Source organism: Triturus cristatus, chromosome 6 (genome assembly GCF_964204655.1).
Source record: "Triturus cristatus chromosome 6, aTriCri1.1, whole genome shotgun sequence".
NCBI lineage: Eukaryota > Metazoa > Chordata > Amphibia > Caudata > Salamandridae > Triturus > Triturus cristatus.
Genome location: NC_140589.1, coordinates 1,900,312,333 through 1,900,333,402, shown reverse-complemented (window position 1 = coordinate 1,900,333,402; position 21,070 = coordinate 1,900,312,333). Strand labels below are relative to the sequence as shown.

General features: G+C 46.7%; 1 protein-coding gene and 1 long non-coding RNA gene across 2 annotated transcripts in view; both read right to left on the bottom strand.

Annotated features, from left to right (window-relative positions):
* LOC146822367 (uncharacterized) overlaps positions 1-21,070 on the bottom strand; it is a 195,115-nt gene that overhangs the window by 125,260 nt on the left and 48,785 nt on the right. The gene's annotated exons all lie outside the window — the stretch shown is intronic.
* Positions 19,162-20,187, bottom strand: LOC146822368 (uncharacterized). Its single transcript, XM_085609094.1, has one exon. The coding sequence runs from the start codon at positions 20,185-20,187 to the stop codon at positions 19,162-19,164; it is 1,026 nt and encodes a 341-aa protein (XP_085465220.1).

Sequence of the window (21,070 nt, the reverse complement as noted above, 5' to 3'; positions counted from 1 at the left end):
ATTATTTTAATTTATTTTGTTGCCATGTCCAAGTCTTACAGCATAATCATCACAACTGTGTCTATTCTATTTATTTTAATCCAGTGTTATTAATTAGTGACGTAGTTTATTGAACCGTTACTGTAAATGAGTTAGTATCTCTGTTTTTGCATGCAGTTTATATTGTCATCTACTTATCGCTTTGGGTATTTAAACGTTTTTATCTTTTCACATTTATTATGTGCCATTGAATTCATAGGTTTTATTAAATGTAATTGCATGCATTTTGAATCTTTAAAGGTAGTGGTGGTTTAGTCTAGGCGTGCGTTCCAGGGTGTCATGTATCCTGGTACGCTGGGGAGTCATGTACCCCTTTAAAAGTGGTTTGCCTAGGTGTGTGTTTCAGGGGTCAAATACCCTTTTAAAGTGTATTAAGTGTTGTCTAGGTGTGCGTTCTGGGTGTCATGTATCCCGTGAGCGCTGGGGGAGTCATGTACCCCTTTTAAAAATGTAATTTTACCTAGGCGTTGGGTTTGTGGGTTAAATACCCTTTTAAAGTGTTTTAAGTGTTGTCTAGGCGTGCGTTTCTGGGAGTTAAGAATCCTGAGCGCGCTGGGGAGTCATGTACCCCTTAAAGAGTGTGTGGCCTAGGCATTGGTTTCAAGGGTTAAAATACCCTTTTAAAGTGTGTTTAGTGTTGTCTAGGCGTGCGTTTCTGGGAGTTAAGAATCCTGAGAGCACTGGGGAGTCATGTGCCCCTTAAAGAGTGTGTGGCCTAGGCATTGGTTTCAAGGGTTAAAATACCCTTTCAAAGTTGTGTTATGCTTTGGCATATGTTAAATAGTCATTGAGTGTTTTGGGGAGTCTTATTCCCCATGCTGTGGTGTTTAGTTTAAGAAATGATATTTTTCTGTCTTTGTTAATCTGAGGGGCGCCATTCCTTTTAGTTTCGGTTACCTGTTTATCGTTTTTGTGCTGGTCTGGCCAACTGGCATGACTTGTGATATTTTGGGTATTTTTGGTTTGGATGAGGGATGGTGGTTAGGTGATGTTTTGTGTGTCAGCTTGAACTGTTGAATGGTAGTGTTGTGTGTTGTTTTTACTTTTGGTTATTGTCGGATGAGTTGTCATGTGAGGTTTTTGCATCGATGTGTTGGATTGTATGTCATGTATGGGTTTCATTGTTTCGTTAGGTGGTGTGATACAATTAATCATACCGTTTTAAATTATTAACCGCGGTTTTAGTTCTTATTTTGTGCTGTATTTCTATTTCAAATTTTATGTATAATTATTCATATATTTTAGTTATAACTGGTTTGAAATCCTGACTTTTGTCATCGTCAGGGCTTATTGTGTTATTCTCTCCTGTATTCTTTTGTCTTCATTGTTTAAAGGAGGGAGATGTGTTGTATTCTGGTATTCTCCTTTTCCCTGCTGCTCAGCCTGTGTGTGTGATGTCATCGGAATGTTCGTGATGCATGGTTTGAAGTGTGGTCAGTTTGAGTGAGATGGGCTGAGCAGCTGGATGCTGCTCCCGGTGGGGCCTTCTTTACCATCCTACTTACTATGAATAAATCTACTTAACTACACCTATGGCTCCTGGATTACATTACCTGCCAGAGTACTTTCATCAATGTAACAGTAGGTAGTCAAGTTCAGATTTATTTAGAGGGTCCGGTGGCTTGGCGGGGGGGCGAGGTTTAGGAACTTGTTGAGAAGTAAAAGTTTAAGATTCTTCTTGAAGTGTTGGAATGTTTGAATGTCACATAGATCCTGTGGCAGCGAGTTCCATAGTCTTGGAGCATTTCCGGGAGAAGAAGCCGGTGCAAGATTTTTCTTTGTTCAGTTTGGGTGGAATCAAGAGTAGGCTCCTTGAGCTATGAAGAGGTCTCTTTAGGCCGGCTTTGGAAAGTTTGCTTGTGTGGTAGAGCGTTTGTTCCCTGTAGAGAGTTTTGTGTGTTATGCAGACAGTTTTGAGTATACATCTTGACTCTATTGGTAGCCAGTTGAGTTTCTTGAGTGTAAGTGATGTAGTCAAAGCGACTCTCCCCCGAAAGTAGCCTGGCTGCTCAGTTGAGTGTACCTGTCATAGTTGCGAAGTGTGTGTTTGCGGTGCCTGTGACATGTTGAGTTACCGTGGTCCAGCCTGGAGAGGAATAAGGACTGCACCACTGTCTTTAGGTCCTTGATGTGGACGAAGGGTTTGCCTTTTTTAAGGTGTTTCAGCATGTAGAACACACTTTTGGTTGAGGCATTAATATGCTCTTTCATGTTCAAGTTTGTGTCAAGTGTAATCCCCAACGAGGAGTTAGAGACTGATAGTTTGCAGTTTAATGCAGTGAGGTTGTCGAGCTAAATAGCGGCGGGAAAGAACTTTCTTTCCGTTGGATGAGGAGGAGTTTTGTTTTGTTGGGGTTGAGCTTGAGATGGTTGCTGGTTAGTCAGGATTGAACCATTGAGAGAGTAAAGTTTAAGCAATGGATGTCTTTCATTGAGGAGATTGTAATGTAGAGTTGGGCGTCCTTTGCATACAGATGATACCCAATTCTGGCTTATTTGAGGACCATAATGAGGGGTTCCATGTAGAGACTGAATAGTGCAGAAGACAGAACTGATCCTTGGGGGAGTTCATGTGAGAGTGGTATTGTTTGGAGGTGTAACTGTTTAGCTTGATTAGCTGTGATCGCTGGTTCAGGAAAGAAGCAAACCACCGAAGACAGTTCCAGTGATGCCTGCACGCTGAGAGGCACGCCTGTCCATCATCCAGAGATCTGTGAAGGCCATCTGTGATGTTCAGTATTGCAGTCTCTGTACTTCAACCTCTCCTGAATCTGGACTGGAAAGTTGTATTTTGTCAATATGGTTGTTTAGTTGTGCAAACACAAATCTTTCAATGGCTTTGCCAAGCAGAGGGAGGTTAGTTATCTGTCTGTAAATATTAAGGTCTTTCAGGTTGACATCTGGTTTTTTGATGATGGGGTGATTTGTTCAGGTTTAAGGGGAGGCTGACATTGAGAAACTCAATAGGGTGGAGTTGATGATTTTGGTCCATACGGGGAGATGATGTAGCTAAGACTTTTGACAAGTGCAGAAGGGAGGTGGTTGGAGATGTGCAATGTCAGCTTCATGCAGGAGAGTCGTTTTCTGAATTCTTCTTCAGGGAAACAGTCTAATTCAGTCCAAATTGCATAATTTTTCAGTTGTAAAAGGTTGTGGTTGGCGTTTTAAGAGAAGAATGTTGCAGATTGTTCACAGCACTTGGTAGAATCATTGCATGAGTGTTGACGGAGAGAGGAGACTTGCTGCTTCATGACGTTGGAGAGGTCTATGGTATTGATGATTTTATTCCTGAAGAGCGGCCTTGTTCCATGTATCGCCTTCTGGGTGATAAAAGGCAGCTTGAATGTGGATCCAACCAATTTAGGGCCCTCAAGGCAGGGGAAATGTGGGCTTGTGGCTTTACATGCAGGCGGAGTCTAGCAGCAGAGTTCTGAATCCGTTGTAATCTTTTCATTGTTGTTAAAAATGATCCGTGTTAGAGGCTATTGGAGTAATCCTTTTTAGACAGTATAAGAGAGATAGTAGCCTGGACCTTGTGTGGAAATCCCAACTGGGGGAAGATGTGTTACAGAGTTTTTATAGTAATGAAGCTTGATATTGCTAGTTTGTCCACTTGGGTATTAATTGATAACTTGGAGTAAATGGTAATTTTGAGGTTTCTTACTTCCTTAGATACTTAAAGCTGTGTTAACAAATTGTCAGGGCAGGAGGCGAGTATTTCTGTTTTGGAAGCATTCAATTTGAGATGGTGCCATTTCATAAATTGATCAATGGCTCTGAAGCAGCTGAAAATTTGTGAGCTTCAATGTCTTCGGCTTTCCAGTGCAAGGAGTATTTGTGTGATATCTGCATAGTTATAGCATGTGAGGTGAAACTCATTGATCAGTGCTGGTTATGACTTCATGTGGATGCTGAAAAGCATGGGTGAGATGATAGAGCCTTGAGGGACCCATGCTTTTGTGAAGTAAGGCTTGGATGAGAAAGGGGAGAGTGGATGACATTATTTGTGTTTTGTAGGAAGGATGTGATCCAGTCAGGAGCAATCCCCTCTATGCCGGTGATGGAGCAGGTATACCTTCTCTATTTTGCATGAAAATACTAATGACGAAATCAATTTATATATTAATTGGAATTAACTGTGTGCTGTGATATATTAACCAACAACGTGCATTTTTGGTAAACACAAATTACATGCAGGACTCATTGCTATTTGCATAGCAGAATAACTCATAACTAATTGTGGTAAGCCTATTAATAGTAGTATGTGTGGTGATAGAATATTGCATGATTTATGTTTCTTTAGTGACGTTTGCATTCCTGTTGATGCCGAATGGTGAGTATTATTGCTTTAAATGTCGCTATACGCCAGGAAAATAATACATAAAGGGATTAGTGTGGGTTTAACATTAGAATCTTCATTTCCACATATTAATTATTCTTTTGTGTATGTTTTGCTTAAGTTGGCATTTGGGCCTACCAAGCCATGACATTCAAAATGGAGTTTGGAAGTGGCCACCGCCTTGTGAGAGCAATGTCTTCTGCGCAGACTCGGATGGCTCTGAAGACCTCCAGGCATCCTCATTCAGAGCACAGTGTTCCTGGTCAAGGATAGGAGCATGGAAGACTGCCAGATTTCAGTCAGTGAAATTACCCGGAGAAAAAAAATAGTCACCTATAATCAACAATATCGCATGAGCATGACATAGACTGAGGATGTGACCAAGCAAGTTCTCTGAGAACCCAAGACAGTGAGAGACCTGGACCATATAACAATTTTTGCAAAATGGACCAATTACATTTCTTCTTAGTTCAATAAATGTTTCATGTTACCCAGAATTTTATTATAAAAAGGGTAGTAGAATAGGGAGGGGTAGCTTGATGAGGGGAGAGATACAGGTGTGGTGTGCTCATCGTTAGTCGTTTGAAAGAGCCATGTCCGTAAGAGTGTGTACAGAACTTGCGTGATCAATTCGCTTGCACGATTGCTTGGTCCTTTGGATATCTTTGTGACTGTGCTGTGCTGAGCGAGAGAACTTTTCAGACTTATTGAATCGGGTCCTGCTTTCGATTGGGGCGATTGAGCAAAGAATTTGGGTTAGGCAGAGCCATTTGAATTAGAAAAGAACCCCTATAGCAAGAATAGGTAAATATAAAATGTCATGCAATTTGTGTTGATTGAAATTCAAACTTGATTGACCAAAATGCTAATTATATAATTGCGAGCAAGAAATTAGATAAACTAAATACTGATTAACAGAAAATGAGTTTGTGGTTCTTCAAGTAGGTTGCTAAAAGGATTCTGAAGCTTTAATGTGTTTTAACTGGTTCTAAATCACCATCAACCAGTCGAACTAATTGGTCCATTCGACCAAGTGGTGGAGTGCCTTGATGTTAAAGTTAGGATCCTATAGGTGTTGATGTAAAAATTTATATTCTGTAATAAATTTTCTTTCCCTATAGGTAATAAGGTACCTCCCCACATGTCTAATGGAAACATCATCCTCATGCGTGCTGATTTAGTGTAAGAAACGTGTGAGTGTTGGTGTTATGGGCCCCACCAATGAATGAGTGTGCGAATGAATAAGTGCGGTTGACGAATCTGTGACGTAGGGAGGATCGGTAAAATTGGTTGCCCACCCTTGCCCCTTTCCGCTGGATCAGCTTTTCTGGTAGCAGATTGATGGTTTTATTGCATTGGTTTGGTGATTATTGCTTATTGCTTTTGATTTCTGATTATTGGTTATTGATGGATGTTTGGATGATTATTGATTTATGTTCTAACATTCTATGTTGAGTTGAGTTGCATTCTATGTTGTTTTTGAAGACTTCTGGGATGTAGGAAGTTGGATGCCCTGTAGGTACACGGGGAAAACATGTGGCAAGTGAAGTTGCACAGTGTATTGTCTGTTGCCCTGTAGGTACACGGGGAAAACGTGCAACGATTGGAGTCGCACGACGCATTGTCTGGGTTCGAATTAGTAACATCGTCATGTGTTATCATTGGGGACATTTCTGTGTGAAAGTGGTGTATGGGTAGCGAAGGCCACCTGTGAAATTTCGGTCTTAAGAACAGGAGTCAATTGTGAGCTCGGATTACGCTGATCAGTGGAAAGGTAATAGGTCTCCCCTAAGCTTGTAAGAAGGGTAAAGTAGAGGGAAGTGCTACTTTATCAACAAACAAAATAATTCAGTGGAAGGGCAGAGATAAGAGCTGCTCTCGAGAAATACAGAACTACATTTTTCCATATGAATGTGTGTAAGTGAAATAGCATTCCGTTTTATCGTGAAACTCAGGCCTTAATTCTCAGGAGCAGTGGAGTCTCCACATGTGTCTTCTCTCCAGAGAAACGGTTAGCTAATGCTTGTTAGAAGGGTAAGGTAGAGGGAAGTGCTACTTTATCGGTGAATGGAATCAATCAATCAATCAATCAATCGCATTTATAAAGCGCGCTACTCACCCAAAAAGGGTCTCAAGGCACTGGGGAGGGGGGGGGGGGTCAGTGCTCGAAGAGCCAGGTCTTGAGCTGCCTTCTGAAGGAGAGGTGTTCAGGTATGGCGCGAAGGTGGCTGGGCAGAGAGTTCCAGGTCTTCGCTGCCAGGAAAGAGAAGGATCTTCCTCCGGCGGTGGCTTTGCGGATGCGGGGTACGGCTGCCAGGGCCTGTCCGGCGGATCGTAGAGTGCGCGGAGGAGTGTAGAAGGAGACGCGGTTGTTGATGAGTTTGGGTCAGAGGTTGTGAAGGGCTTTGTGTTCGTGGGTGAGGAGTCGGAAGGTGATCCTCTTGTTGACGGGGAGCCAATGGAGTTTTTTCAGGTGTCCTGAGATGTGGTGGTGGCGAGGGATGTCCAGGATGAGTCTTGCGGCAGCGTTCTGGATCCGTTGGAGTTTCCTCAGCAGCTTGGTGGTGATGCCCGCGTACAAGGTGTTCCCGTAGTCCAAGCGACTGGTGACGAGGGCGTGGGTGACGGTCTTTCTGGTGTCGGTGGGGATCCAGCTGAAGATCTTGCGGAGCATGCGGAGGGTGTTGAAGCATGCTGAGGTCACCGAGTTCACCTGTCTGGTCATGGTGAGGGATGAGTCCAGGATGAAGCCGAGGTTGCGTGCATGGTTGGGGGGTGCTGCCTAGGGCGGGGGGCCACCAGGAGTCGTCCCATGCGGTGGGAGTGGGGCCGAGGATGAGGACCTCCGTCTTGTCGGCGTTCAGTTTCAGGCGGCTGTCTGTCATCCAGTTCGCCACTTCCTTCATTCCTTCATGAAGTCTGGTCCTAGCTGAGGTGGGGTTGTTTGTGAGTGATAAGATGAGCTGGGTGTCGTCGGCGTATGATATAAGGTCCAGTCCGTGTTTGCGTGCGATGTTCGCCAGGGGGGTCATGTAGATGTTGAAGAGAGTGGGGCTGAGGGAGGATCCTTGAGGTACGCCGCAGATGATCTCCGTGGCTGTGGATCTGAAGGGGGGCAGGCGGACTCTCTGAGTACTTCCGGAGAGGAAGGAGATGATCCATTCGAGGGCCTTGCCTCTGATGCTGGCGTTGCTGAGGCGTCGTATCAGGGTGCGGTGGCAGACCGTGTCGAAGGCTGCGGAGAGGTCCAGGAGTATGAGGGCCACGGTCTCACCCTTGTCGGTCAGGGCTCTGATGTCGTCCGTGGCTGCGATGAGGGCGGTTTCGGTGCTGTGGTTGGTCCTGAAACCGAACTGTGTGGGGTCGAGGGAGTCGTTGGTTTCCAGGGCGTTGGAGAGTTGAGTGTTGACAATTTTCTCAATCACTTTGGCGGGGAACGGCAGGAGAGAGATGGGCCGGAAGTTTTTGAGTTCGGTGGGGTCTGCTGTGGGTTTCTTTAAGAGGGCGTTGAGCTCTGCGTGTTTCCAGCTCTCCGGGAAGGTGGCGGTGGTGAGGGAGGCGTTGATGACATCTCGGAGGTGCGGTGCGATGATGTCGTCGGCTTTGTTGTAGATGTGGTGCGGGCAGGGGTCCGATGGGGATCCGGAGTGGATCGAGTTCATGACGCGGGTGGTCTCCTCGGTGGTGGTTGGGCTCCAGGTGAGGATGGTGGTGATGTCGGTAGCGGGTCCGGGGGGGGGTTCGTGTCGGTGGTCGGGAAGCTGTTGTATATGTCGATGATCTTGTGGTGGAAGAAGGTCGCGAGGGAGTCGCAGAGGTCCTGTGATGGGGGATGGAGTTGTTTTCTGCGTCCGGGTTGGAGAGCTCTTTGACGATGCCAAATAGTTCCTTGCTGTTGCGGGCGTTGTTGTCAAGTCTGTTCCGGTAGGCTGTTTTTCGTGCGGCGCGGAGGTGTTGGTGGAGTTGGCGGGTGGCGTCCTTGAGAGCTGACATGTTCTCTTCGGTCTGGTTGAGGCGCCACGTCTTCTCGCGGGCTCGGCATTCTTTCTTGGAGTCCTTGAGGTCGGGGGTGAACCAGGAGTTTTTCTTGTGGTTGTTGGTGCTGGCTTGAGTTTTCAGGGGGGCCAGGAGGTCGGCGCAGTCGGAGATCCAGTTGGTGAGGTTGTTGGCGGCTTCGTTTGGGTCGGTGGTGCTGGTGGGTCGGTTCTGGGAGAGGGTTGATGCGAGCTGATCCGTGGTGATACGATTCCAGTGTCTTCTTGGTGGTTGCTGGGTGTGGTGGTGCACAGTGGTCTTCTTGAAGATGAAGTGGACGCAGCTGTGGTCCGACCAGGTGAGTTCGGTGGTGTGGCTGAAGGTGATGTGTTTGCTGGAGGAGAAGATGGGGTCGAGCATGTGTCCGGCATAGTGGGTGTGTGTGTTGACTAGCTGATTCAGTCCCAGGTTGGTGAGGTTGTCCAGTAAGGCGGTGGTGTTGTTGTCGGTGAGGTTCTCCAGGTGAAAGTTGAGGTCTCCTAGGAGGATGTAGTCGGTGGACGAGAGTGCGTGAGGGTTGACGAAGTCTGCGATGTCTTCGCTGAAGTTGGTGCGGGGTCCTGGTGGTCTGTACATGAGGGTGCCTCTGAGGGTGGTCTTGGGGTCGCTGTGGATCGTGAAGTGGAGATGTTCGGCGTCGGGGAGTGAGTTGTCGGTGTTGGTTGAGATGCGGATGTAGTTTTTGTGTGCGATGGCGATGCCTCCTCCGATGCGGTTGGTGCGGTCTTTCCGGATGATTTTGTAGCCGTCGGGGATGGCTATGGTGATGTCGGGTGCCGAGGAGGGATTCATCCAGGTCTCGGTGAGGAAGGCGATGTTCGGGTTCGTAGAGTTGATGAGGTTCCACAGTTCGATGGCGTGCCTGTGGATGGATCGGGTGTTGACCAGGATGCAGTGGAGATTGCTTCCGGGGGAGTTGTTCTTGACGGGAGCGGTGTTGGTCCGTAGGCAGGTGAAGTGACAGTTGTTGCAGGTGAAGGGTCCGTGGGTCCGTTTAGGGAGGGCGCGGTAGCAGCCCGGAGTGCGGCCGGGGTTGAGGTTGACGAGGGTGGCGGAGTCGTAGGTCAGGCGGGGGGCGCGGGGGCCAGGGGTTCGGGCGCTGAGCGCGGGCCAGGCGCGGACGGGCACAGACGGGCTTGCCTTAGGCGCGCCGGCGGCGCGCCCGCTGCGCGGCCTCGCAGCGGCCGCCATTTAAGGGGTAGCCGGGGAGGCAGGGTCAGCTGGGAGGCGGGAGGCGGGAGGAGGGCGGGTAGGGGAAAAAAGCGGCAAAAAAGCGGCGGCGGGAAAAAGGCTCCGAAGGCGAGGAGGCCTAGAAAAATGAAAAAGGCGCAGAAAAACAGGAAAAATGAGGGGGAGACGGCGGGAGGGCAAGGGGGACGGCACTCAGAAGATGCAGGCACTCGGGGATACAGAAGGAAACCAGGGGAGCGCGATCACACAACACAGGCACTCGGGGATACAGAAGGAAAAAAAAGGGGAGCGCGAACGCAGACAAACGGCAACACAGGCACTCGGGGCACAGGCAGCGATGCAGGCAAAAGGAGAAGGCAGAACAGGGGATCTGGATCTGGTGGCGCTGTGAGGACAGGGGAGCGACCTACCCTGGGGTCAAGGGTCGCTACCACTGCCTCGCAGCGGCTGCCATTTAAGGGGTAGCCGGGGAGGCGGGGTCAGCTGGGAGGCGGGAGGAGGGCGGGTAGGGGAAAAAAGCGGCAAAAAAGCGGCGGCGGGAAAAAGGCTCCGAAGGCGAGGAGGCCTAGAAAAATGAAAAAGGCGCAGAAAAACAGGAAAAATGAGGGGGAGACGGCGGGAGGGCAAGGGGGACGGCACTCAGAAGATGCAGGCACTCGGGGATACAGAAGGAAACCAGGGGAGCGCGATCACACAACACAGGCACTCGGGGATACAGAAGGAAAACCAGGGGAGCGCGATCACACAACACAGGCACTCGGGGATACAGAAGGAAAAAAGGGGAGCGCGATCACACAGCACAGGCACTCGGGGATACAGAAGGAATAATTCCGTGGTAGGGCAGAGGTAAGCGCTGTTGTCGAGAAATACGGAATACTTGTGAAAAAGGTCAAAACTATCTCTTTGGTTAGCCAAGCGGACAATGGTGGTGTTTTTAAGTTGTTACTAACAGATTTTGAGTGAAAGAGAACGTAAAAGAAATGTTTCCGATAAATGTTGTAAAGGAGGGGTCAGCAGGAGTAGCGAGACAAGCTGACGTCAGAAAGACTACGCAGGGATTGGAGAATTTCAGAGTGATGTAGACGCTCCGGATTGGTGCGTTAGTATAAGTCGCGCTGAGATTGGAGAGTTGCAAAAGTGACAGACGCCCCTGATTGGTGCGTTAGTATGAGTCGCGCTACGATTGGATAAGACCACAGAATAGTCGTAGAGGAAATCTAACGATACAAAATAAAGAAAATTATGTATTACGATCCACCAGAGAATGAGAAAATGTCCTGGTTTGGGAAGATTAAGAATTTATTTAAAAAGGAGAAGCCGATTGTGACTAGAGAGGGACAGTTGCTTCCTCCACCGAAATCACCCGCATCCTTCATGGTTGCGAAATATGGGTATCATACATGTATTTGGCTAGATAATTGGGCAAAGTATACAAAAGATGGAGTTTTAGTGTTTCCAGAACATGGTTCATTTAATTTAGCGGTATTAAGGAACTTAAGAGAAAGGATGATGAGATTAGAACCAAGACCTAGACCTTCTCAGTTTGACGCATTGATAGAATGGGAAGATGAGATGTATGAAAGAGAGCGACAGCGGAGTGGCGGAAGGTATAAATACATGTTTGGTAGACCGTGTGGACAGGAAAATCATGATGACAGAATGAGGAGATGGCGGAGTGCGAATGTGGCTGATGGGATGTTCCCTATGAGAAATGCTGAGGAGACTAGTAGTAGAAAGTGAACAGAAAAAAGAAACAATTCAGGATCAGAAGGCTACAAGTATGGTGTGAATGAGTCGGAGGATGATGTACTCAAGGACATGTTTTATAAAAATCCTCCTCCCCCGTACCAACAAAATTCTACGCTGTTGACACCAAATGCGCCAGTAAAAGAGGCACCACAAAATATAAAATTTGAGCCAACGCCACCTGAGGTAGGGAAAAATAATCCCTTTAGAGAATCAGAAAATACACAGCCCGGTAGAATGACAAATGAAAACTCAGCTGAATTAGCCAGAACTACCCTGGAGTTAACTGAAAAGATTAGGGAATTGACCAAAAACATGGAAGCTGTAACTGTTCCTGTAGCAATAGGACCAGTGATGCCTGTTTTTGATAAGCAAAAGGATAGTGAGCATTGTCTAACGACCCCTTATAACAGTAATAAACAAGCTGAAGCAGGAAAAAGGAATTCAGGAGAAAATCCATGGGGACAATTGGTAGAAACTTCTGGATTAAGTACTCCTAAAAATTTGACAGTAAATCAGAGTCCAAAGAATAAAACACTAATGACGACAGAATCAGTACCAGGATCACCAAAGAGTCTAGAACGAGTGAGGAATGAAACAATTCCTGTAGGTCCCACTTCTGATGAACTAAGCGAATGGTTAAGAAGTTTACAGCAAAAAGATACCAAACCCAGACCTTTAGATGTGGCAAAATTAAAAATAACTTTGGAAGAATTAATAGTAGGAACTATTCCAACAGAAAAGTTAAAAACATATCAGGATGAAGAACTAATGTTTCTATGTAAACGTATAAACATGGAGAGCAAGCAATTTTCATGAAAAATTGGAAGTGGCAAGTGAAATGGGTATCGATTTTGAGAAAATAAAGTCATTACAGAAACCATACAGAGTAGACTTTGCTGAAAAAGACATTGAGAATTTGAATACCGCAGGAAGATTAACTCAAATTAAAGAGCTAATTGTTTTACTAAGAAAATGGGGCGATGTATATAAATGGAAGAGCAGGTGGTTTCGGAAACGAGACGATGCAACAGACAAAACGTTTGAAGCTTTCCCAGTAAGAGAAAAGGAGAAAGTGGTAACTGAGTGTCCCATGAGAGATCCCAGGAGGAGGCTACGTGCATGTTCCCTGGACCAGACAGGACATTTTATCATTTACAAATGACTTCCCCCGTCTTCGCGAGAAGCCGGTGGAGTGGTATAGGCAGGTAGACAGGTTTGTCAAATTATCAAAAGTGCTGTGGATTGATTTGAACAGTCTATTTGACATAATTGTGCCAGCAGATCTATGGGCAGAATGTGAAATTACAATAGGTTGGCCTACTCAGGAATATCCTAGAGATCCTAAAACAGGTGCCCCTGTTCAACTGATCGGCCCCTCTGGACAACAACTCCTCACCCAGCGCCTTGAGAACCTCATTGATGATTTGCCACGCTTAATATCCATTGATTGATTCTGTACATTCAAATTGATTTTCCTCAGTGGGGACATTAATGATGCGGTTTTAACTCTCCCTTGCCAATAAAAGCCTTGCTAAATTCAGTGCAGTCTTCAGGGTTGAATTTTGATGTCGAGTTAGCTCTCCATTTACGAATGCATGGCCACATTCAATACATTTATAGAGTTTCTCTCCTGTGGGAACATTCTGATATATATTTTGTTTTGTAATCGATCCCTTGTCACATTCTATTCATTAATAGCGTTTCTCCCTAGTGTAGATTTGTTTATACGGCATTAGCTTATTCTTCCTGTGTAATACTTCATTAAACTCTGTACATACATTGGATTTCTTGCCATGTAGATTTTCGGATGTCGCTTACGTTTTCCATTTATTATGAATGCTTTGTGGTATTCAGTACATACATATATTTTCTCCCCTGCGTGAACTTCCTGATCTTGTATTACATTTTGCTTTCTAATAAATCCCTAGTCACATTCTATACATTCATGTGGTTTCTCCCCAGTGTAGACACTGATATTGCTTTACCTCTCCCTTTATAATAAATACCTTGTTATGCGGTGCAGTTGAATGGTCACCCTCCATTTGGAATAAAGGCGTTGTCACATTTTGTACAGTAATATGGTTTTTCATGTGTGAACATTCTGATGTATTTTTAAACTTTGCTTTGTAATAACTGCTAAGACACATTCAGTACAGCCATATAGTTTCTCAACAGTGTGGAATTTCTGATGTAGTATTTATCTATGCCTAGTAATAAATGTCTTTTTGCATTATGTACATTCATAAGGTTTCTCTCCTACGTGGATTATCTGATGTTGCATAAGATACGACTTTCTAATAAATGACTTCTCACATTCAGTGCAGTTGAATGGTCTCTCTGCAGTGGGGATTTTCTAAATGTTGCTTCAGCTCTCCATTGGTTATAAATGCTTTGTCACATTCAGTGCATTCGTACGGTTTCCCCCAGTGTGAACTCTGATGTTCCTTTAGCTGACTATATTCGATAAATGCTTTGCCACATTCTGTACATTGATATTATTTTGCCCCAGTGTGAGAAGTTGGCCTGGCATATGCTGTCCTCTAATTATAGTGGCCACCTTGCACCAGTACAATTCGACTCTTATGATGTTAGGTTTAAAAGACAACCTTTAAAGAAAGCTATCCTAGTGGTAGCTGTGGAGAGCAGCCTTCAGGCTAAGTCTTGAAGGAGTGTTAAGCTTATTGTTTTACCATAGATAACCTCTTGAATAACCAAATGAAAGAGTATTCCACACAGGTATATATATATTTAATTCTAGACAGAATCCCAGAGTCTCTTTATGAGGCTATGGCAAAGTTACAATTCAAACAAGCATTGATAGATACAAATAAATAGCACTGTTTACATTGGGCCCCAGGGGGGTACCAAACCATATACTAAAAAAAGTGGTATAAGAACCACGACAATTCTACAGACAATGCCTAGAGCATTTAGGATCGCTTGCCCCTTTATAATCCACCCTAAGTGACTAGGAAGGGGACCCACGGGAAGTGCGTGCAGTGGAAGTTACTGCTATCGGGATCTCTATTGCAGCCTATGGAGAATGTCGCGGTTGGAAATAAATTGTTTAAAAATACTTCTAGCAGGAGTACAAAGTTAAAACTTTCAAGTTAAGCTTTTGAATAGCCCACCACCTCGGGAGTACCGTAGTACCACTGTTACCTGCCCCAGGGAAGCCGGGTGCATAGATTGATTTCGATGTCGGGTCGCGGGCTGATTTTCAATGGGAAAATAGTCAAAAGTTCTGCTAGCCAAAAGCATTGATGATTCCGTGAAGATCAAAGATGTGAAGATTGAAGAAAAGGACCTGAAAGCAGAGGGGACAGAGTCTGGGTCACTGCAGGGTGACCAGGAGGCTCAAAGCAAAGAGCCCTTCGATGTCGGGTGCTTCAGGATGAAGATGGTGTAGCTTGGATCTGCAGCCACGAGCTCTGGGAGGCTTCAAGGAAGGCCAGCTTCAGGAGGGCAACTGTCCCACGTTGGATGAGGGTCCCTGCAGTGTTAGTGTCCGGATTGGATCCACTAAGCCTTGGCAACCGCAACCCACGCAAGATGAACAAATCTGCTACGGTGCAGACCCACGAGGTCTGAGAGAGGTCTCCTTCTAGGAGACTGTAGAGCAGGCCTGGAGCAACCAGGGGAACTCTTGTTCGTCATGAAAGACCTCCGCTAGGGCCCACAAGCTGAGAGACAAGGGACCACAGGGGGTGGCAATTTGGAGTGCGTAAAAGGGCACCCACGGGCCACCGGAGGGAGCTAGGGGGGTGCTGGTCTTTGGCACAATGCTGCAAAGTGGTTGGCTCAGTAATGGGCCAAAGCACAACTTCCCCACTGGTCAGGGTTGTGTGCTATGCAAGAGGTGGCCGGTGTCCTGGGGTATTGGGGATTTCGGCACCCACACGGTCCACGGTGCCCAAACTTGTTGAGCACACTCACTGGCCTCTGGGATGCACTGGAAAACCATCTCAAGGGAGCAGGAGGTCGTCAAAGTCCGTAGGAGCAGCGAAGTTCCAACCGGGTCACTTGCAGTGTTTCAGGTGCCTGCCAAGCAGGGGGATAACTCCTTTATCCCAAGGGAGATTTCTTCAGTCAGCTGGGCAGCAGCTCGTCGAAGGTCAAGTCTTTGAAGTCCAAGATTAATCTGAGGCTCTGGTGCCACGTTATTCACCTTTATCCCCAAGATCAGGGGAGTGTCCAGAGTACTGTCCACCAATCAATCCCCTTTGTGTGTTTCCCGCCTGGGTGAGGGGCAGGATGCCCCTGAACCGGTTCCAGGCGGTGTATGCAGAATGCAGGCGCTGGGAAACTCCAAGTGTCATCCTGAAAGCCATCCCTTGGTGCACCCACCCAGTTCCAATCCACATAACCTGTCTGGGGAGGTGGGAACACCTCCTTGCAACAGGATCCCTATTGTCCAGCTGCCGAGGCTGGGATTCTGCCCAGCAACAGGCAGCCAGGGTCGTTTTGGTGGCTGGTAGCATCCATTTTGTACCACCGGTGCACTTTTAAATTGGTGTCTAAATTCTGCCGCTTTTCCCATATCGTCCCTCTAGCAGGGGGGAATCGTGCCCTCATGCCCATGGCTGGACTGGGGGTATGATTCCTACATGTTTGAACCAAACACGATATGGTTCTGCGTAGCCATTCTCAAGTTATCGCGATAGACTTATAATGCGGTTAAGAGTATATGATATGGCTACACTACAAACAACCCAGCAATGATTTACGAAGGTTGCAGAAGGGCCCTACTCAGGTAGGGGTCCCCCCTCACACATACCTCAGCACCCTGCTGTGAGAAGTTGGCCTGATATGTAGTGCTCACTATTCTAGTGATCACTGTGTATCATTCCAAACGACCCTTATTGATGATTGGTTGTAAGTCAACCTTATAGACCAGCTATCCTAGTAGTGTGGATACGAGCAGTCTTAGGCTAAACTCTAGAGGGCGTGTTAAGCCAGCTGTTTTACCACCACATTTACCCCTTGAACACCACGTGAAAGGACACCACACAAGTTGTTATGAAAATAAAGGATATTTATTTATAACAAGACTACCCTGGCTCTTTATGAGTCAGGGAGCTAAGCACACTACAAAACTCTTACGAAAATACTTCAAGTTGCACAATTTACGCAAATGCCCGAGGGGCACGAGAAACCATCTACACTAACAGTGAAATGCGAATGGTTAGAGTCTGGAGTTACTGATTCCGGAGTGATCCGATCAGTGGGACTAAACGAAAAAGGAACTGGACACTTGTAGAGCGAACCTGCGATGGAGCACCGAAATGCTCGAGTTACCTAGCCCAGAGGCTGCGGCTGCGTGAAGTTCGGCAAGATGTCGGGAGTCCTAGTTGTAGTCTCAGGAGCCTGAAAGAAGAAGTTGCTGGCAGGCGACCAGTGACGATGTTCAGCGAGATCCAAGCCTGGATCGGTGATGAAGGAAAACCTGAAAGCAGAGGGGACTCAGTTCTTAACCGCTAGCCAGCGATCGTGTGGGCACCAGGAGGGTACCGGCTGAAGTCATCTCGACCAGGTGAGTGGATGACGTCGGACTCGGCTGTTCCTCGGACCAGGAGGCGCGGCGGCGACCAGGATGGAGGGCGAGCTGTCCCACGAAGGTGTCTGCTGTCGATGATGCTGGGCCCAGGAGTGGGGCAGCAGGTCTTGGCAGTGGCAACCCACGCGGTGGAGTCAAGATGGCGTCGGGAGTGGACCAGGAGGGTCCGGGGTACTCCTCTGTTGAAGGGGAGCAAGAGCCAATCTGGAGCAACCAGACCGGTGATGAAACTATCGGGGTGCGTCGTGAAGAGGGCCACAAGCCGGTCGGCGAGTGGTCGGACAACGCGGTGAACAGCAAGGAGCGGAAGGGCCCCCACGCAGATCTCGTGGATGCTGGGGAGGCAGACTTCGGTGCTGGAGCTGCTCAGGGCTAGGGCTTCTCAAACCCTAGGTGCACTCACTCGAGGGTCCCTCGGTGGGCGTGCTAGATAAGCACCGTGCAGGTTCTGAAGATAGCCGGTCCCGCAGGTCTCGTCACACCTACGACTCTCAGCTGGGCTGATGATGTAGGTAGAGGTCAGAGATGGCAGGGACTCGGGTCTCGTCGAGCTGGGCAGTCTTGATCCGTAGGAGGGACTTACAGCAAACCGCAAGCGCTTAGGTGGTGCCTGCTGGTGCAGGGTGGCTACTCCTTAGCCACAAGGGAGAGTCTTCAGAAAAGTCAAGAGTTCCTTTCGTGGAAAGTAGTTCAAGATTCAGAATTATCCAATTTGGGAAGGGGACTCGCTCCTACCTTTATTCTAAGAAAAGGGGCTGGCCTGTGACTAGGTCCTACCTATGGGTGGGGCCAGGAGGGGGGTGGTTACACCCCTATCCTTTGTCCGTCTTCGCCCCAGCTCAGGGGCAGGGTTGCCCCCGAAACTGGTTTGAGCCGGGCTATGCACAGTGAGCACCGGGGTGCCACTTGCAATCACCTTCCTTTCAGCCCTGCCTACCTGGGATACACAAACCCTGTCTGGGATGGTGCTAACACCGCCCTCGACAGGAAACCCTTTGTCCAAGCTCCCCTCGCTGGAAGGTCTCCCAGCAGCAGGAGGTCAGACTTGTGTCTGGTGGCAGCATCCATTTTGTGATGCTGAGGCTTGAGTCAACTTTAACCGGGGTTCAAGGTTACTTCCATGTCGTGCCCCTCTAAAAGGGGGGAATGCTAACCCCGTCGCCAGGACTGGCGAGGGGTTCGTATTCCAATTCGTATGACACCTTACTCGACATGTGTAGGTGATGCGATGCCAAAGTTAGCAAATAACCGCAGGGATAATAATGCATTTTAAAGTAGTTGGCCCGCGTCACCATGGAACGGCTATTAGGACTTGGTTCCGCAAGCCGTCGACGGGCTCAGCTCACGCCAGAGCACCGTCCCACATGATCCCCCACACTCTGCCTTCAGGATTGATAAGGCCTGCCATAGGAGTGACTGATAGGAATCCATGTGTCCATTTTAGGGTTAGGCGTAGGAATACTACACCTACAGCAACGGGTGATTACACCACGTTGCCCCAGCTGTCATGCAGCCAGTTGTGTCAGATTTGGGCGGCCACCCAGGGGTGGCATAATACATGCTGCAGCCCCTGGTAGGCCCTGGGTACACCGATGCCCTGGATACCTGTGGTATGCTGAGACAGGGACTGACAAGGCGGCCCAGTTCCAATTAGTGGATGCACCTAATGTACATGTGTGTTAATTTCGAGAGAGAACAGCTAGGCTGTGGGTCTGATTGGCAGGCCCACAGCCAGGGAAAGACGTGAACCAATGAAGCAAAAGCAAAAAATCTGGGTGATCGTAGGATTGCAGACCCTACTCTCCTACACCTGCCTTGTAGGATTACCAAGGCCTGCCATAGGGGTGACCTATGAGAGTATATGTGTTGTAATGGGGTGGGATATAGGGTACCTATATCCCTGTAAGGGGTGCTAGCACCACCTTACCCAGACTACAGTAGTGGTCTGGTGGTGTCATTTTGTATGGCTGTCCCAGGGTAGCATAATAAGTGCTGCAGCCCTGGTAGGCCTACTGAGGGACCCATGCCCTGGGTACCATCTACAAGGGACTGCCAGGGTATCCTCAGCATCCAATTGGTTTGTACCTAGGGTACACACATTAGTTTTTAGGGAGAGAGCAGATAGGCTGGGGTCCTGGCTAGCAGGATCCCAGCCAGACTAGTCAAAAACCACTCCAATACCAGTCAAAAAGTTGGGGGCAACCATATAGTCAGATTCCACTTTTATACACCCAGTGTAGATTTTCTGATGTCACGTTAGCTCTCCCTTTGTTGTAAATTCTTTTTTGCATGCTGTGCATTGATATGGTTTCTCCCCAGTGTGGATTTTCTGATGTCGCGTTAGCTTTCCATTTCCTATAAATGCTTTATCACATTCTTTACATTTATATGGTTTCTCCCCAGTGTGGATTTTCTGATGTCGCGTTAGCTCTCCATTTCTTATAAATGCTTTGTCACATTCTGTACATTGATATGGTTTCTCCCCGGTGTGGACCTTTTGATGTTGCTTCAGCTGTACATTTGTTATAAATGCTTTGTCACATTCTGTACATTGATGTGGTTTCTCCCCAGTGTGGACTTTCTGATGTTCCATTATCTGTGACTTTCTAATGAATGCCTTGTCACATTCTGTACATTGGTATGGTTTCTCCCCAGTGTGGATTTTATGATGTCGCTTTAGTGCTCCATTCCTTATAAATGCTTTGTCACATTCTGTACATTTATATGGTTTCACCACAGTGTGGATTTTATGATGTAACTTTAGGTCTCCATTTGTTATAAATGATTGGTCACATTCTGTACAATGATATGGTTTCTCCCAAGAGTGGATATTTTGATGTCGCTTCAGCTGTCCATTTGTTATAAATGCTTTGTCACATTCTGTACATTGATATGGTTTCACCACAGTGTGGATTTTATGATGTAGCTTTAGGTCTCCATTTGTTATAAATGATTGGTCACATTCTGTACATTTATATGGTTTCTCCCCAGTGTGGATTTTGTGATGTTGTTTTAACTTTCCATTTCTTATAAACACTTTGTCACATTCTGTACATTTATATGGTTTCTCCCCAGTGTGGATTTTGTGATGTAGCTTCAGGTCTCCATTTGATTTAAATGCTTTGTCACATTCTGTACATTGATACAGCTTCTTCCCGGTATGGGTTTGTTGATGCTGCCTTAGATTCTTCTTCCTATGGAACACTTTATTACATTCTGTACATTTATATGGTTTCTCCTCGACGTAGACACTCTGATGCTGCATTAGGTCTTTCATTGCAAAGGAAACTTTTCCACAGCCAGTCAATCAATATGGTTCTTCTCCAGTATGATTTTTTGTTAATGCACTTGCTCTTTCTCTCCCTAATAAATGTGTTGTCACTTTCTAGATATTCATACGGTTTCTCTTCTGTGTGTTCTTTCTGATCCAGGTTAGCTCTTCCTTTGTAATGAGAACCTTATCAGACTTGCTTCTGTAAGTCAGTGTGTTATTCCATCAATGTATATCAGGTGATCGCTAAGAGCCAAGTTCAGACCACATTGGGCAGTTTGGGTTTTCTGCTGTAGAATAAGACTTTGGCGAGGCATTAGCCTTCAAGGGAAGAAATTTCGAGGTGTATTGTTTTTACATCACTTTCTACACAAGTGATTAATGCATTCATCTTTTTTGTTCATTACTGCTTTTATTGCACATGTTGGAAATTTTTTTTTAAAAAACACGGGATAAGCTTAAATGGTGGGTCCTTCACAAAAATCTATTGGCATTTAATGAGACATTTAATTGACCACATAGACAAGTGCGCTGAAGAAATTCTAGATTACACTTTCAATGTAAAGATGCAATAGGCAGAGCAAGGGCATACGATCCTTCTTGATGCCCTCCTAATCGCTGAGTGTGGACTCAAGGAGTAACCAAGACTACAGTTGAGTCTTTTGTGCAGCAGCACCACAGTTTTTTTCACAGCTGTTCTGTGAAGATCTATAAGTGTCGGATTTGATGGGGCCAGAGACTCAAAATTTAGGTCCAAATGTGCCTTTGATGTAAGGGAAACTTCAAAGAGTGGTTTTGAAGGGCACCAGTATCTCTTCCAATCCCAGCACTCACTCCAGACTACCAAAGGGAGTTATCATTCCTTTGTATGGGGTCAGTCTACTACCCT

Coding starts and splice junctions, on each gene's coding strand:
- LOC146822368 (XM_085609094.1), bottom strand. CDS start 20,187: ATGAAAGACCTAATGCAGCATCAGAGTGTCTACGTCGAGGAGAAACCA.